Source organism: Hipposideros armiger, unplaced genomic scaffold (assembly GCF_001890085.2).
Source record: "Hipposideros armiger isolate ML-2016 unplaced genomic scaffold, ASM189008v1 scaffold_965, whole genome shotgun sequence".
NCBI classification, from domain to species: Eukaryota; Metazoa; Chordata; class Mammalia; order Chiroptera; family Hipposideridae; genus Hipposideros; species Hipposideros armiger.
In genome coordinates, this window is record NW_017732315.1 from 391310 (window position 1) to 407437 (window position 16128).

Below are 16128 nucleotides of genomic sequence, written 5' to 3' on the forward strand. Positions count from 1 at the left end.
AGCTCTGAGCAGCAGGGCCCCGGTTCAGATCCCACATGAGGGCCAGTGACACTGCCCTCTACAGCTAAGATGGTGAACAACAGTTCGACCTGGAGCTGGGCTGCCATGAGTCAGCAGCAATGGCATAGACTGCAGCCCCTGCTGCAGTGGGTTGCCATAAGCTACCGTGTGTGGCCGGCAGCCAGCGTGAGCAGCTGGCAGCCAGTGTGAGCTGCCAAGAGCCACCATGAGCGGCCGTCCAGAGACCAGCGACTGATCTGCCTCACCCGGGAAGAGCACAATGATGATACCAACATGGCCAGTGAAGCGACGTCCTCGACAACTAGACTGAAGAACAAAAGGAAAGCAACTTGTCTGCTCCCCTTCCCCGATTCCCCAGCACTGTTCCCCTCCCCTAACTCCCCAATAAAATCTTTTAAAAAAGAAAATGCATTTAGTACACCTAATGTACTGAGCATTATACACTGTAGAGTATCAGTTGTTTACCATTGTGATCACCTGGCTGACTGGGAGCTGTGGATTGCTGTCGCTGCCCAGCATCCTGAGAGTATCATACCACATATTGTTAGCCTGGGGAGAGATCAAAATGCAAAATTTGAAGTCTAATTTCTACTGAAGCGTAGTGCTTTTACACCATCATAAAGTTGAAAAATCAGTAAGTTGAACCATTGTAAGGCAGGGACTGCCTGTAGTCTCTTCTATAGAAGAAAGACTAGACTCAATCTTTGTCTGAGCCTTTCAAGGATAGCACACCCATTGTATCCTTCCTTGGCAGAGACCTTAAGCTGTGAAGACTGAGTTAGCTGATGAACAGATTCATGGAGAGTGGAGAAGGGATCCCTATATGTGGGTTAGGGACATGTAATGGTTAGGGACACTTTACTTAATTCATTCAACAAGAATTTATTGGGGCCTATTCTGCCAGACAGTGATCTAAGCATGGCATTGAACCTGTTCTCAATGAACTCATGAAATGAAGTTAATTGTGTGGCAGGACCTTCTGAATTTAATTAGAAAGGGTTTCAGAATGCAGTGCTATGGTCATTCTCTACTTCTAGTTACTTAGAAATTTTTTTTTTTTTTTACCATTTAGAATCCCTAAAACCCTTTTGAGAGACATTATATCCGGCTCTGCTTCTTTTCTTGAACTGAGAGTTGGCTTTAGACCAGTATCAGCTGCTTCTCAAAGAGTCACAGCAGCTGACAAAGAAAAGATAACTTTGAACAAGTTGGTAAAATAAATCTAGACTACTTCACTCAAGATTATACATCTGATTTTCCTTACTACTCTCTCATTAAGGAGGATACGTCATCCTGACACTTGAGATAGTCTGAAATCAAGTTTTAAAAAAGGCTCTCCCTTTTTCCTTGAGGATATAGGACTTAATATGTATTCCAGACCTCAAATCTGTTTTTTCTGCAATAGAACCAGAGCTGGCTGGTTCCTCTGTCTCCACCCCTTCCTTTGATAACTCCAAGTAATCTTTGTGCATTTCTGTGAACTTAAGGGTATTTACTTACCTATCTGACCCTTATCCTTCACTTGAGTAACTACTGGGCTGAGAAGCTGTCTTCCACATAGGAAACTGGAAACCTTTCCTCCCTTCCTATCTATCCCTCTGCCTACCGGTTGCCACTACAAGATAACATTTGAGCTTGTAGTTTGCCTCCTTTAACTTTTGCTTGACTTCTTCCTTATCCAGAGGCCAAACAGTGTTCTGATATAGGCAGAGGAGGTAGAAGAAATGTTTGGTTCATTTGAGGACCAAGTTTCCTTCAATGTAAGTCACCTTAATTAGAAAGTTAACCTGTTTTGGTTTCCATTTTCATTTTGTCTACTGTCAAGCCCCAGCTCCTTAGATATGGTGGGCAGGCAAGGTGCTTTGCCTTTCTTAAGGGATTGCTTTGAGCTCTATTCACTCTGAGCTCAAATCACCAGGTGAATGTCAGAGATTCCTGTTTGGATCTGGAGAGTGCAGGGTTGTAGTAGATGTGGGTAGGGTAGCAAGCTGGAGGGAAGAATGCTTTTAAACATGGCTCCAATAGCCATGTCGCTGGTAAAGTTATGGATTTGGGGGTAGGAAAGCAGATAGGATGGAGTGTCAGGAGCCCTGGCCTGATCTTAAATTATGTCTGAGACCATAATTTGCTGGTAGAGCTTCATGGGGTAAAGGGAACCGTTTTCTTATTAGTTTATTTCTTTGAGAAGATTTGCTCTACATATTTATCTTGTAATGTTTATTTAAACAAATTTGATTTTGATTATGAGATGTTTGATGTAAGAGTTAAAAATCAATGGGGAAAACTTAATCATACTTTTTTGAATCTGTAGATAAGCAATCATTTTGATGTTTATAGTAGCCTACATGCATAGAAAAACACTCATACTGCTTCAGGTACATTAAACAAACTCGTGTTCTTTAAAGTGGTAAATGGGTTCATAGGTGTCTTTCCGTGGGAAATGTGAGGGATGTAGGGTAGATATTTTTTTTTTTTTTTTTAGCTGAGCCGTCCTGCCACCTGTTGGCAGCGTAGCTCGGGCTGGGAATTGAACCAGTTGACCCTGTTGCTCAGAGCTCTCACTCTTGAGTGAGCTCTTAACCAACTGAGTCACTTGGCTGGCCTAGGGAGATATCTTTATAGCCTCCTCTACTTGGCTTTTAGATGCTGATAAAAGAAATATCTTCTATAATTTCCAAAAGGAGATCTCTGTTATATATTTTTAAGTCCATGTGATTCTGACCACTTTAAGGAGTCTGCCGATAAGGGTAGTAAAATGATTATCAGAATTTCATATCACTGAGTGGCCAAACACACTGTTTTATATTTCGCTTTATCCAGTGCTACCATAGTATCTGCCATACAGTAGGCATTATTAAATATTTGTTTTATATAATATTTATCAGGAAGTTCCTCTAAAAGCATATTTCTCTTTTTGATCTTAAATTACATTAATGACTGAATTGGGAAGGTTTCTAATAAAAGAGGGAATTTAAAACCTTCCTCCATCATTCTAATAAACTCAATCATTCATTTATTCAACAATTTATTGTTCACTTTACTGGATCCTGGGCTTACAAAGCTGAGAAACACCTGTTCTCTGCCATCAAGATTATATGTAGTACAATGTGATAAACAATAGTAGAAATACATACAGGGGGCTAAAGTGACACAAAATATGGGACAGGGTATCAGGAAATGCTTTCCAAAATAAAAGACTAAGTCTGGGTTTAGAAGGATGAATAAGAATTAACAAAGCTATGAAGGGGAAGAAGAGTATTCTAAGTAGATAAGCATATTTGAAAGCAGAGGGAGTGAAACATTTCAATATTCTGAAACACATTTTGGATTCCCTTTCTCTCTGAGTTAGTTAATTCCTACTGACCACCATTTCAGTCCGCAGGCCCTGGTCGACCTCCTGGAATGGAGGCTGAATCGTGGCATACTTGGGCCTTGGCAGATGTACGATGTACGCTTGCAGTGGCTGTGGAACCTCGAGCTGAGAACAGGAGGCTCCTTTGGAGCACAAGCCTCCCACAGGGTGCTCTTGGGATGCCTGTCCTGGAATTACCCAGGGCAGTAACAAAGCTTTCTTTTCTTCTTTAAACCAAGCCAGCAGGATGGGGTGTCTGCTAGCCTTTGTGTTTGGAGCCGACCAACAAATATACAGTGGCCAACACAATGGCATTGTTGGGCTTCAGTGAAAACTAGGTCGGGGCCCAGGCCCTCCTCTATAGAGCCCATCCAAAGAACAGAGGTTCAACAAGCCACTGATTTGGCTATTTGACATTGATGCTGGTTTCTGACTTACTGATGACACATAAGATTCCAGCATCTTTTCGCACTATTTCTCTGAACACCTCAATTTGGAATCTCTGAGTTGCCTGTGAGATTTTTCCTTCAGTTCTCATATCTACCACTCAGTAGCTAAATATTTTAGATTCTACCTCTGCTTGTTCTAACTCTAGCCCACTTTTTCAAGCCTAAAATAGCACTCTAAATCAGACATTTGGTCATCTCTCATCTGGACTGTTGCAGTACCATCCTCTCACCCCTTCTCCCCTACTTATACTTTATGCAGAAAAAAAAGGGAATAACACCTCATCTCTGTACTTTATATTTGTGTTCCTTTTGCATAGAATGTCTTTGTTACTCCCAACCCTACACATGGGTGTCCATGAAATGGAAATGAATCCTCAACAATGAGTGTATTAGCCAGGCCTAGGTGGGGGAAGGATAATTCAGGTAAATAGATCAGCAATGTGTACAAATGTGCAGGTAAACAGGAGTGAAAGGCTTTATATGCCATGCTAAGGATTGTGAGTTTTACCCTAAGTAGGGCATCATTGAATAATTTTAACACGGGAGTGGCTTCAGGCTGACATTTCAGAAGGATTATTTTGGCTGTATTATGTAAAATGGATTGGAATGAGGGCTAAGTGTGTTCAAGATGTAAGAAGGGAACCAGAAGACTAGTTAGAAAGCTTAAGGGTAACCCACAGAAGGAATAGTGATGATGATAAGATGTTGATAGGAGAGAATGAGTTGTGTACTATGAGCTAAGCACTGGGCTGGACATACTTCATATACCTTATCTCTTAATTATTCACTGCCTTGATTAAACACAAAATCCTGTTGGTTCTACCTCTGAGATGTCTCTAGATATTAACCTCTTTTTCATTCTTACTGCCATTGTCTTATTCAGGGCTTTATTATAATACTTCCCACCTGGATGATTCCAGAGCCTCCCAACTATTCTCTAAGCCTCAATTCCTGACCTTTTCATACAGTTTTTATATTATTGTTAGAATGATATTTCTATTTAGCATATCCGATCATGTTATTGTCCTATGTGGGAAAAAAACTGTTTGTTGATTATATGTCATCTCTCCTGGACTGTGAACTAAGGGCAGAGACTGGCCCCCATTTACCTTTGTGTTTTCACGTAATAGGTTTTCAGTGTTTGTGTAGGTGGATGGGTTGAAAGATGGATGGATCTTTGTCAGGATGACCCTGCTAATTAGGTGGCCAAAAATGATTAGATGGCAGCACATTTATCTGCTTTGGGTAAGCACTCTAGCTCCAGGCCAGTTGGGTAGATTTTTCAAAAAGGAATAATAATTCTTACAGTTGATGTTTTCTTCAGAACTTCTCTGAATGTGGGTTTGAACCATTGGTTAGAGATAAGCTTGTTTGGTTGCAGATATCAGTACATTGATAATTCAAAGTAAAAAAAAAAAAAAGCAACCATTTTGTCTTACCCTTCTTACTGGTTGATTATGATCGGGTGACGCTGCTGTAGCTGACTAGGATCAGCAAGAATTGGCACAGGAGCCCTGGGTGTAGTGCGTGGTAGTCTTGCCTCGTGCTGCTCTAGAATATTCTCTGTGTGGGCGTGTTTATGTGTCTGTGCCTGAGTTGGAACCATCAGAACCGACAGGGGATACATAGGGAGGACCATACTCTCAGCCTAGACAACTCCTAACTATCTTTTAGGATCCAAATCACATGTTACTTCCTCTCTGAAACTTTCTAAACTCCTCAGGCAGGGTCAGTTTCTACTTTTATACCCCAGGTAATTACCTCTGCTAAAGGGGTATTGGTATAATTTGCTTACCTTGTATGTCTTTCACTGTACTTCTTTAAAATATAAACTGAATGGTATTCATCTTTATATGTCCACATTTACTGTGTGCTAGGAACTCTTCTAATCACTGAGGGATATAATGTTGATGTAAACAGACAGGTTCTTACTATCATATGGGTGTGGCAGGAAGGGGAGGAAAGCTCAATAAACGTTTGTAGAGATAACCTGAATTGATATTGCTGAGTGTCCACTTATCTGTCCCTTTGGCGATTTTTATTAGGGTGTTGGCATATGATTTCTTGCGTATGTAATATTGTTTAGTCATGAACATACACTTATTTATTGAGTGCCTTCTAGGAAAAGAGTGTTTAATGAAGCCAGGCGTCAAACACAAATGAAATGGCAGAAACTCTGTTATATTATAACATTTTATTAGATCATGAGAGGCAGGTTTGGGCGTAGGTAAAGTTGGGGAATAGTCTCTAAGAGGTATTGAAGAACCTATAACACATATGAGTGGCTGATATAGTTTTCTGAACTGGAAAGTTTAAGAGAACAATAATAAGAAGTGTAAAATGTAAAACTTCTCTCTCTAGTAGGTTATTTTAATGTATTGCCAGTGCCTTAGGTTGTTTTGTAGGGCTGCCCAAGGGAGTGGTCTGGAAGAAAATGAAAGCAAAGCAGCTGTTATCCTCATCCCAGAAAGCTGAGTGTGCTAGTGCAGTTGTTGTTGCCTCTGCTTCTCGCAGAGGGAGTTGTTCAGAGGACACACCAGCTGAGTCTGCACTGGGAGTTGCTTATGGGGAAGTGAACGTTCCAACTAATGGGCACACATAGTATGTAGCAACTTAGAAATCTTCCTTGTTGGCAGATCTCAAACTTCCTTTCCTCATAGATGCAAAAGGTCTTGAGACATTGAGAAGTTGTGGTTTCTGAAGGCCCAGAGGGTTCTCAGCCCTACCAAAGTATTCACCAAAGGCCAGCAAGAGAAACTGGTTGTGACAATAAACTCCATTTGGTTTCCCTCCCTGGTCTTGGTTTGTGCTTTTCCCATCTTGCCTGGAAAATCCAGCCCCTACCAGTCTATGTGATTCCTCATCTTGTCTCACCTTTCTCCTCGGCTTTCTACCCTCGGGCTTGGTCTGTGGATTTCTCAGGCTGAACAGAGGTAAAATGTGTTTCTCTGAACCAGAATCAAAAGTCCTGGCTTAGCCTGGCCTCCAGACAGTGTGCGCACACACAGCCTTTTCATCATGGTGTTTTCTGCCTGGCCTTCAGTTGGAAAACTTGAGTGGCTCCTGAAGTCAGGCCTTCCATGTCATATTGTCACCTTGCCAAAGGAGAGAGCCACCTCTCAGACCTTTCTGACTCTCAGAGCTAAAGAAATTCGTCTGTATGATTAGGTGTCCGCTTTATTGCTCCCATGTAGCTTGGAGTTTGCAGGTTTAGTTTCTTTTTAGCAAATGAGCACCTCAAATGTGAACTGTGGCTAGAGTCAAATAAAGAGACGAAGGCACTATACTAATGCCATCATACCTCATTTTGAAATTTCTAAAGATGGATTATCAAGCAGGTTGAAGCTGATGGACAGGTTTCCCTTTTGAGAAGTTAGGTGTATTTTTAGCCATTCTCTCTGCCTTGCCCAACCTGATCTTCCTCATCCTAGGATCTGAAGTGCAGCATCGTGCTGCCCCCAGCTGGTTCTTTTCAATACTTATTTTACCACGTTAGAAAATCTCAGACTATCTGGCACTTCAGGTTTTTTTCTAAGCACTTTTCATATATTTGTATTAGATTCTCATAGTAACATTGTTATATTATAGATCAGGGATTATCATACTTAGCTTATAGGTGAGAAAACTGAAGAATAGCCTTATTAGTTGATTTGTCCGAAGTTAAATGACTATTAAGAGGCAGAAGTGGACTAAAATTCAGATCTCTTACCTCCCGTCCCATTAGGTTCCCTAGTCTTTTGTAAATTCAATAATACCTCCCATAATAGGTATTAAGACGTTAATTTTAGGCTTAGAGAAATTTGCCCTCTTTTCTCCCTTGGGAGGAGGAGGGAGATAATAATACATCATGTAAAGTTTGAATAAATTCAATAATCTAATTGGCAAAAACACTTTGAGCTCGTGTTCTGCATGAGGCTCTCTGACTCAGATGCTGTGGCCCCTGACTTTAGTGTAATGTGGTATTAAAGAGCATGGACTGTGGAGCCAGACTGCCTGGGTTTGAACCTGGCTCTGCTCCTTAATAACTGGATAACCTTGAGCAAGTTTCTTAACCTCTAAATGCCTTTTGTAAAATGAGAATATTAATCCACTTACCCTATTGGATTATATGCAGATTCAATGAGATAATGTGAAGTTTTTAGAGTAGTGCTTGGCACAAAGTAAGTATTATATAAATGAATATTAGCTGTTGTTATTATTATCGTCTCTATATAAATATGCTTATTTGCTCTTAAAAAAAAAAAGAAAAGAAAAGCAGCCCTTCATGGGTATGTAGGAATGATGAACAGCCAAATTTCTTGAAAGAGTACATCTTCACATTGTTTCTCCATAGTCTTTTCTCCTACTCACTCCTCAGTTCACTTTGGTCTTACTCTGGTCTTAACAATTTTATTGAAACTGCTGTGGCCATGGTTGCCAGTGACTTCCTACTTACAAATTCAGTAGACACTTTTAATGCTCATCTTACTTGATCTATAGTTTTTGATACCTTGGGTATTTTCCTCTTTGGAATGTTCTCCTTCTTTGACTTCTATGATGACATTCTTGCTTGATTCTTCTTCTTCAGCCTGCTCCTTTAAATGTTAGTTTCCCACCTTACATATTAGTCCCTGGGCAATTTCATACATTCCTTGGTCTTAGTGACTACTCCAGCTCAATGTTATTGCCTCCTAAATGTTAGTCATTAGCCCAGACTTTGTTCTTGAACTTTAAACTGACTTCCCACCTTGGTTGCCCTACAAGCCTTTAAATTCAACATACCCCGGCTGAACTCACAATCTTTTAACATTGCCTCTTCTTCTGAAAACCTGCTTCTGTCCCTATATTCTGGATATTTGATAATGGCATCCAGGGACCAGTAGCTTGGGATCAGCCTATAGCTTTTCATTGCCCTCGTCCGGCCCCCATCCAGGCAGTCATCTAAATACATCTAAATACATCTTGAATCTCGCTCTATTCCAGTGCCTCCACTATTGCCATAACTCAGGCACCCTTCTTCCTCCAGGATTATTGTAACAATCTCCTAACCTATTTTGCCCTCTCCGTGTTCTCCACTCTAATCCATCTATCATACCATTGCTAAAATAATCTGTTCTTTAAAAAAGCACACATGAACATGTTGCTCTTCTGCTTGAAAGGCTTTCTTTTGTTCCTTATAGGCAGGATAAAGTATCTTAGCAAAGCATATCAGCTTCACCTGCCTTTCCTATTCATGTACTATGGCCATATCGAGTAAATTCGTTTCCTATACGCACCATGCACTTAACTTGTATCTTCGCATATGCTGCTCCCTCTGTGTGGTCTGTCTTTCTTTCCTGCTCCCCCAGGTTATCCTTTGACTCCTTATTTCCTCTATGCAGCTTTCTCTGACATGTTCAGATTGAGTGAGTAACTTTATTCTCTGCATTGCCTAGTGCTGTTGTACACATACATGGCTCTATTTTAGTGTCTACCACATGATATTGTTTGTCTATATCCCTTAATAGATTGTGATCTCCTTAAAGGAAAGTATCTTTGTGTGTTTGCATCTATCATAGTGCCCGGATGCAGAATAAGCCCTCAGTAACTTAAAAATAAACAAGAACATACAGTCTCTGTCTTCTTGGTGTTTATTCTCTAGTGGTTTCACAACCAGACAAATGGTAGCTGGGTTTTCCTTCTGTTTTGCAGTATATCAACTCTGGGAACCTGGAACAGTTGCTAGACAGTAACCTGCATTTGCCCTGGACTGTGAGGGTGAAACTGGCCTATGACATAGCAGTGGGCCTCAGCTACCTTCACTTCAAAGGCATTTTCCATCGGGACCTCACATCTAAGGTACGAAGGCTTTACTTGCACAACCCTTTGAGACGCTATCTTCCATTTACCGAGAAAGCTTTGTTAAGAAACCAGTCATTAATGAGATTCAGAATGATGGAGATGGCTTATAGATTTAACATTTAATTATAGAGGATTTAACTTATTACTCTGTATAGCTAGTCCTTCAAAAGCCAATCTCGGCTCCCAGTAGGTACCTTTCAGTGTTGAGCCAGCAACACATACATCTTGAAAACCTTCACACTTGACTTCAGTCTCCTAAATACGGGTGTTGCAGGAGCAGATAGCATGAGGAGGGTTAAGAGTTTCTTGCTCTATAGGAGTGATAGCAGTCTAGACAATGTGGGAGCCTGCCTCTTAGTATACTCTCTCATGACCCCCAGGAAGTAGCTCTTAACTGAGAGTAGGAGTTCAGTGATTTTCAGTCACTTGAGTGCAGGTTTTAAGGGCCATAATGTACTGACCCATTTTCTGTCTGTGTGATTGAGTTTCTGCCATCCTGCCAGTTCCTCTCTGGCGTCAGCTGGTCTCTGTAGTATTCTCTTGCTGTCCAAATTGCTGTGTGACCAGGTTAGAAAAGAGTTGCTTTTAGAGGAAGCTGGCCATGCTACAAGGCAGACAACTCAGGGCCAAGTGGCCCAGGACACCACTGGGACAAGGCTTATTATATAAATAATACCATTTGATCATTGATGTGGGAAGTATAAATCGTCTAATATGACTTCAGTCCAAGAGCTGATTTAAAGTCTTCTAGGGAGGTACATGGGAGTTTTGTACCTGCTCACGAATAGCTGTCATTTCATTCCCTACCCTCAACACATACACATACACATACATGTACACACATACTTCTACACCCCTTCTGTCATGGACGATGAGGGGTAAGGGAACCTGTTATAAGAAAAAGTTTGTGGGGCCAGCCGAGTGGCACTTTGGTTAAGAGCTGGCTTGGGACGCCAGCTCTGAGCAGCAGGGCCCTGGTTCAGATCCCACATGAGGGCTAGTGACACTGTCCTCAACAGCTAAGATGGTGAACAACAGCTCGACCTGGAGCTGGGATGCTGTGAGTCGCCGGCGGCGGCGTAGGCTGCAGCCCGTGCTGCAGTGGGCTGCCGTAAGCTACCGTGAGTGGCCGGCAGCCTGCGTGAGCTGCCAAGAGCCTCCGTGAGCGGCCATCCAGAAGCCAGCGACCGATATGCCTCACCCGGGAAGAGCGCAATGATAATACCAACATGGGCCAGTGAAGCGACGTCGTCCTCCACAACTAGACTGAAGAACAAAAGGACAGCAACTTACCTGTTCCCCTCCCCCAATTCCCCAATAAAATCTTTAAAAAAATAAAGAAAAAGAAAAAGTTTGCAAAGGAAACAAATGCAGGCTGTGCATTCAGAGCCAATAGGCCTAGAGCAGTCAGTCTCTGGCTACTGACACTAGAATGGTTCTGGTGTTTCAAACAGCAGTACTGTCCCTGAGAGACCCTGGTCATTGGTTTATAAACTGCTTCACAGAAAATAGCTTTGGGAGGTGACTGTAGCACCCCTGGTTGTGGCAGGACCATTTGTAGTCAACTGCACTGTTACTGAAGGAGCACTAGGACTGGCAAATGGAATCTGGTGATGAGCTGAGGCCTAGTTGTGAGGAGCCCTTTATCTTCATCAGCAAGGACTGGACACTTGGACAGTTGGGACATGGAACATTGTATCTTTTCCCTCCACCAGCCTTTTCTCATCCCCTAGAATGTTATAAAAAAATCAAGACTAAGAAAACTGTGCTTGTTCCAGGCGAATGGGTGGGGTTGTCTCAATTTAGACACTGCCTTAAGTTGATAGCCTATTCTCGCCTCGGGCAAGCAGCCAAAATCAAATTTTTGCCTCCTACTCAGCATTATTTCCTCCAAGGTGGAGGGAGATCATGACAAGTTATTTATCAGTCATACAGATATTTCCCCCACACCTACATGAGTGTCTCCTGTGCCTGGCACCATGGATGAAGGAATATTACAAAAGGACAATTTCTGACCTAGCGGTACTTATAGTCTTGTTGGGAAATAATTTCAAAACAGCCCACAGCATTTTACAATTGAGTGTTCAGCCATAGGCAATAGGTTTTCAGAGAGAAGAAATATCGCTAGACTTTCTGGAGGAAAGCTCCCCCAGTGAGTTCCTAAGACCTCATCATATTCTCTTCTGTGCTCCCACAGCACTGTATTCCATTGTGATTGTATCCACGTGTGGTTTTGTCTGGGCTTGTCATGTTGTAAAAATGACTGTAACCTTTTTGGACCCATAGGACCATAGGACCACTATCCTTTGGTTTTCCTAATAGGGAGTATGTATTCCCAGTGTCAGTGGCTTGAGATGAGAAAACAGGAATTCAGGAGAAAGAACTGTGTCTCTGGGCTGTGCTTTCTTGGGTCTGAACTTTAAGGAGGTATTGAAGATACTTCCAGGTGGTGAGAACAAATGAGTTTGCAAACTGGAGATAGGCTTGGAAGTGCACTGTAGCAAATCTCAAATTGAAGAAAAACAAGTGAATTTTACAAGCCAGACCATCCAATAGGAGAGGCTATCTGTGTTCATTGCCCTTTTGTCATCTCTGAACTTTTGTCTGAATGTTTCAGCCTCATTGTAACTATGTTGAAATGATTAGGGAGAAAGTTGTATGCCTCAACCTAGGCCAGAGCAGGCCCCACCCAAATCTGTATGGTGGTGACAGTGACCATAAGAATAAGAAACCCTGAGGGAGAAATAAGGCTAAAGGGGCAGAGTAGGGCTTTGAGGTTTCCAGATTATCTCCTCATTGCCAACCTTGGGTCTGAGTTTGATTTCTTTAAGGACAATAAAAGACTTACTTATACTTTAGTCGTGTACACTTCATATTATTTGTTCTATTGTGTTGTGTCTCACACCTAGCATGCAGCCTGTCAGAGTAGCCGCTTCCTGGTCCTTTTTCAGAGAATGCACTTGATAGCACAGAAGCCAAAACATCAAGAGCTGAGATTTTGAGTCCCAGACCCAGTGTTGTCCCACCCCTCCAAATGACTTCAATGCCCTCGGGACCTCAGTGTTCCCAGTCTGTAAAATAGATTCTGCCCTTGATCTCAACAGGAGCCATCAGTCTGGGCTTCTCAGACCAGGGCTCACAGAAGGGATTCAAAGTAGCGGGAACACGTTCCAGGTGGGATGCCTTTTCCCAAATAATCCTGAGTCTGTGATAGAGGCAAAAAAGATCCCTAGTTTCCTATTAGACTGCTTCCTGAAAGTAGTATTGCCTTTGCAAGATTCACATATCAGTGGTTACAGCAATACTGCTTTCAGGAGTGAAAAGCCTGTCAGTCATAGCTGTTCAGTCTAAATTTGTAATTACTTCTAAGAAATGGATTTGTGCAGTGGCAATGCTAATAGTTTACTTAGAAGGAAGTAGGAAGTAGTGTGGCTTTAAAAATATTCAGTTCATGAGCTCCATCAAGAAGTGGCAATAACCACATACAGGCTTTTTACCTGTAGCTCTAGGAGGAACTATTACAATTTGTACATGAGACTTGTCTCTTAGGGGCAGCTGAGAGAGCAGTTTGTTTCTGCTTGTTACCCTTACTGTCCAGGATCAGGCAAGCACCACTGTGTTTGGTTACCCCTAGGAGTAGTGAGTTATGAATTAGACTCCTATTCTTGGTTGTTTGGGTTGTGTGTATGTGTGTGTGTGTGTACACTCCAAAGATGACCCTCTGGTGAATCCATCAGAGTGAAAAGCCTATCCAGCTATGGTCTTTTTTTTTTTATTAAGATTTTATTGGGGGAATTGGGGGAGGAAACAGCATTGGGGAATCGGGGAAGGGAAACAGACAAGTTGCTGACCTTTTGTTCTTCAGTCTCGTTATGGAGGACACTGCTTCACTGGCCCATGTTGGTATTGTGATCACTGCGCTCTTCCCTGCCTGAGGCAGATTGGTAGCCGGCCATTGGACAGCCGCTCATGGCGGCTCACGGCAGTTCACGCTGGCTGCCGGCCACCCACGCTGGCTGCCGGCCACTCACGGTAGCTTATGGCAGCCCACTGCAGCTTCACTGCAGCCTACTCCATCACTAGCAACTCATGGCAGCCCAGCTCCAGGTTGAGCTGTTGTTCACCATCTTAGCTGTAGAGGGTGCAGCATCACTGGACTGCATGTGGGATCTGAACTGGGGCCCTGCTGTTCAGAGCTTGCACTCCCAAGCCAACTCTTAACTAACGTGCCACTCAGCCGCCCCGGCTATGGTCTTAGGCTCTATCACACAACAACAGAAAATACCGATTTTCAGAGACTAGAGAGAGCATGAATTAGAAACAAAGTTGAATACTGGAGGAATGTAGAGAGTGTCTTTTAGGGCACCCTGTAGTTTTTTGTTTTGTTTTGTTTTAAAGATTTTATTGGGGAGTTGGGGGAGGGAACAGCATTGGGGAATCGGGGAAGGGAAACAGACAAGTTGCTGTCCTTTTGTTCTTCAGTCTCGTTATGGAGGACACTGCTTCACTGGCCCATGTTGGTATTGTGATCATTGCGCTCTTCCCTGCCTGAGGCAGATTGGTAGCCGGCCATTGGACAGCCGCTCATGGCAGCCCACTGCAGCTTCACTGCAGCCTACTCCATCACTAGCAACTCATGGCAGCCCAGCTCCAGGTTGAGCTGTTGTTCACCATCTTAGCTGTAGAGGGTGCAGCATCACTGGCCCATGTGGGATCCAAACCGGTGGCTATGCCGCTCAGAGCTCAAGCTCCCAAGCCAACTTTTAGCCAACAAGCCACTTGGCCGGCCCTGTAGTTTGTTTTTTTTTTAATAGTTGTTTTTTATAATGAGAATCATCAGTACCTTTTGGGAACCATTTATACTGTGTTATTAGAGGACATAGTATCAGGGACATAGAAATTTCTGGACCCCAATCTGTACCATCCATAGGCTTTTAGTCTAGTTGGGGAGACAGATATTACACAGAGCAGGTTATTACGCAAGAGCTATGGTAAAGATATGGGATCACGTGGTAGGATGGAGGGCAAGGGCTGAGCCACATTACAGCAAACAGATAATTTTCTAAAAGACTTAGTCTCTAGGCATGTAGGAGGGCAAGTCAGTCTCTGATCGCCCTGTGCTGTGGTGGTTTTATTCAGTGCCAATACTGACTGTACAGTTGTTCTAGGAGACCTCAGGAAGTGCTCTCAAGTGTCTGCTCTGACCCAGTTCTGAAGGATTTGTGTTGGCTTCCAGAAATGCATTCATGGCCACCCCTTTGAGTCTCTTAGATCAGTCCCCACACTGGAGAGTCGAATGTATGTATGATTAGCGTATGCCTTTGACATATGCTTTTGAAAGGGGCCCAGTTGCTTCAGTCATCTATCCAAACTTTCTTTTATTTTTATTTTATCCAAACTTTCATATAACAAATTTTTGCTAAGCTCTGTCTGTGTGTCTGTGCTAGGTTAGATAGAGATACAGAGATGAATGGGATCCTTCCCTGCCATTGAAGAGGCAGATATGTAACAGGTGTGAGGACAAAGAGGCCTAGGAGCCAGGCAGCAACAGTTGCCTGGGGTCCTTTTTGAATCTGAAAAGGTCACCTCTTGCCTCAGGAAGTCTGACTGGGCCTTTCTTATGTTTGCTGCTTACTCTAGGCAAGGATACTTTTGCATAAAGCATTTTTCATCCTCTGTGTAATGGGCCTTGCATCCCACATAGCCTGAAAATTGGTCTGACTTCTTCAGAACCCCTCCGTGGTCTGAGCTTCATATTTTGTAATCTGTACTGGGGCCATGTCCATGTTGGGTGAGAAATGCAATCATTACACTAGATACCCTTGGATTAACCCACATTGGAGGTAGGGGCCGGCATCACAAATGAAGGGGTTTTACTGTAGTGCCTACACAAACAGTGCTGCCTTTTCCATGGGCCCCGGCTACTGCTGCTATCTTAAGACTACATTGCTCCTCCAAAATCATTAGGTAGGAACCCTTTAGAATTGGGAAATCTGGGTGTGGTTTTTTTTTGTTGTTTGTTTTTTTTACTTTGCTATGTAAAAATACTTCCATAAATCTGGGTTTTTACCACTTATAGTTATAAGCTTCACTTTTCTCATCTTAAATTGTAAAAATCTCAGATCTGCCCACCTGACAATGTTGTTTTGAAGCATCATTGGGATTATATATTTTTTAAATGTTTTATCATTTCTAGGGTACCACATAAACAGAAATAGGCAATCTTCCCCTTACCCACAGGGCTAGGATATACTCTTTAAGCCACCTCCCTCTTAAGACATTTCTGCTTTCCTAAAGCTGGTAGTCTAGCTTACAATCTATAGTTATAGGAAGGGACTATAGAAACACTTTCATTATAATATGGCAATTGCTAAGGTTAGAGAGAGGAGAGTATATTAGGATGCTTTGAAAAAAGGATATTTAACCCAACCTGAGGGTATGAAGAAGGCTTCTTGGAAGAGATGATGCCTAACTTGAATCTTTTTT

At 42.5% G+C, this 16128-nt stretch overlaps 1 protein-coding gene across 6 annotated transcripts in view; it reads left to right on the top strand.

Annotated features, from left to right (window-relative positions):
- TESK2 (testis associated actin remodelling kinase 2) overlaps positions 1-16128 on the top strand; it is a 154479-nt gene that overhangs the window by 129606 nt on the left and 8745 nt on the right. For 5 of the 6 annotated variants that reach the window (XM_019630902.1, XM_019630903.1, XM_019630907.1 and 2 more), the window contains one exon: positions 9493-9639. The exons of the other annotated variant lie outside the window; for it this stretch is intronic. In XM_019630902.1, the coding sequence (XP_019486447.1) occupies positions 9493-9639 (147 nt within the window). The remainder of the gene's footprint in view (positions 1-9492; positions 9640-16128) is intronic. 6 annotated transcript variants of the gene reach the window in all.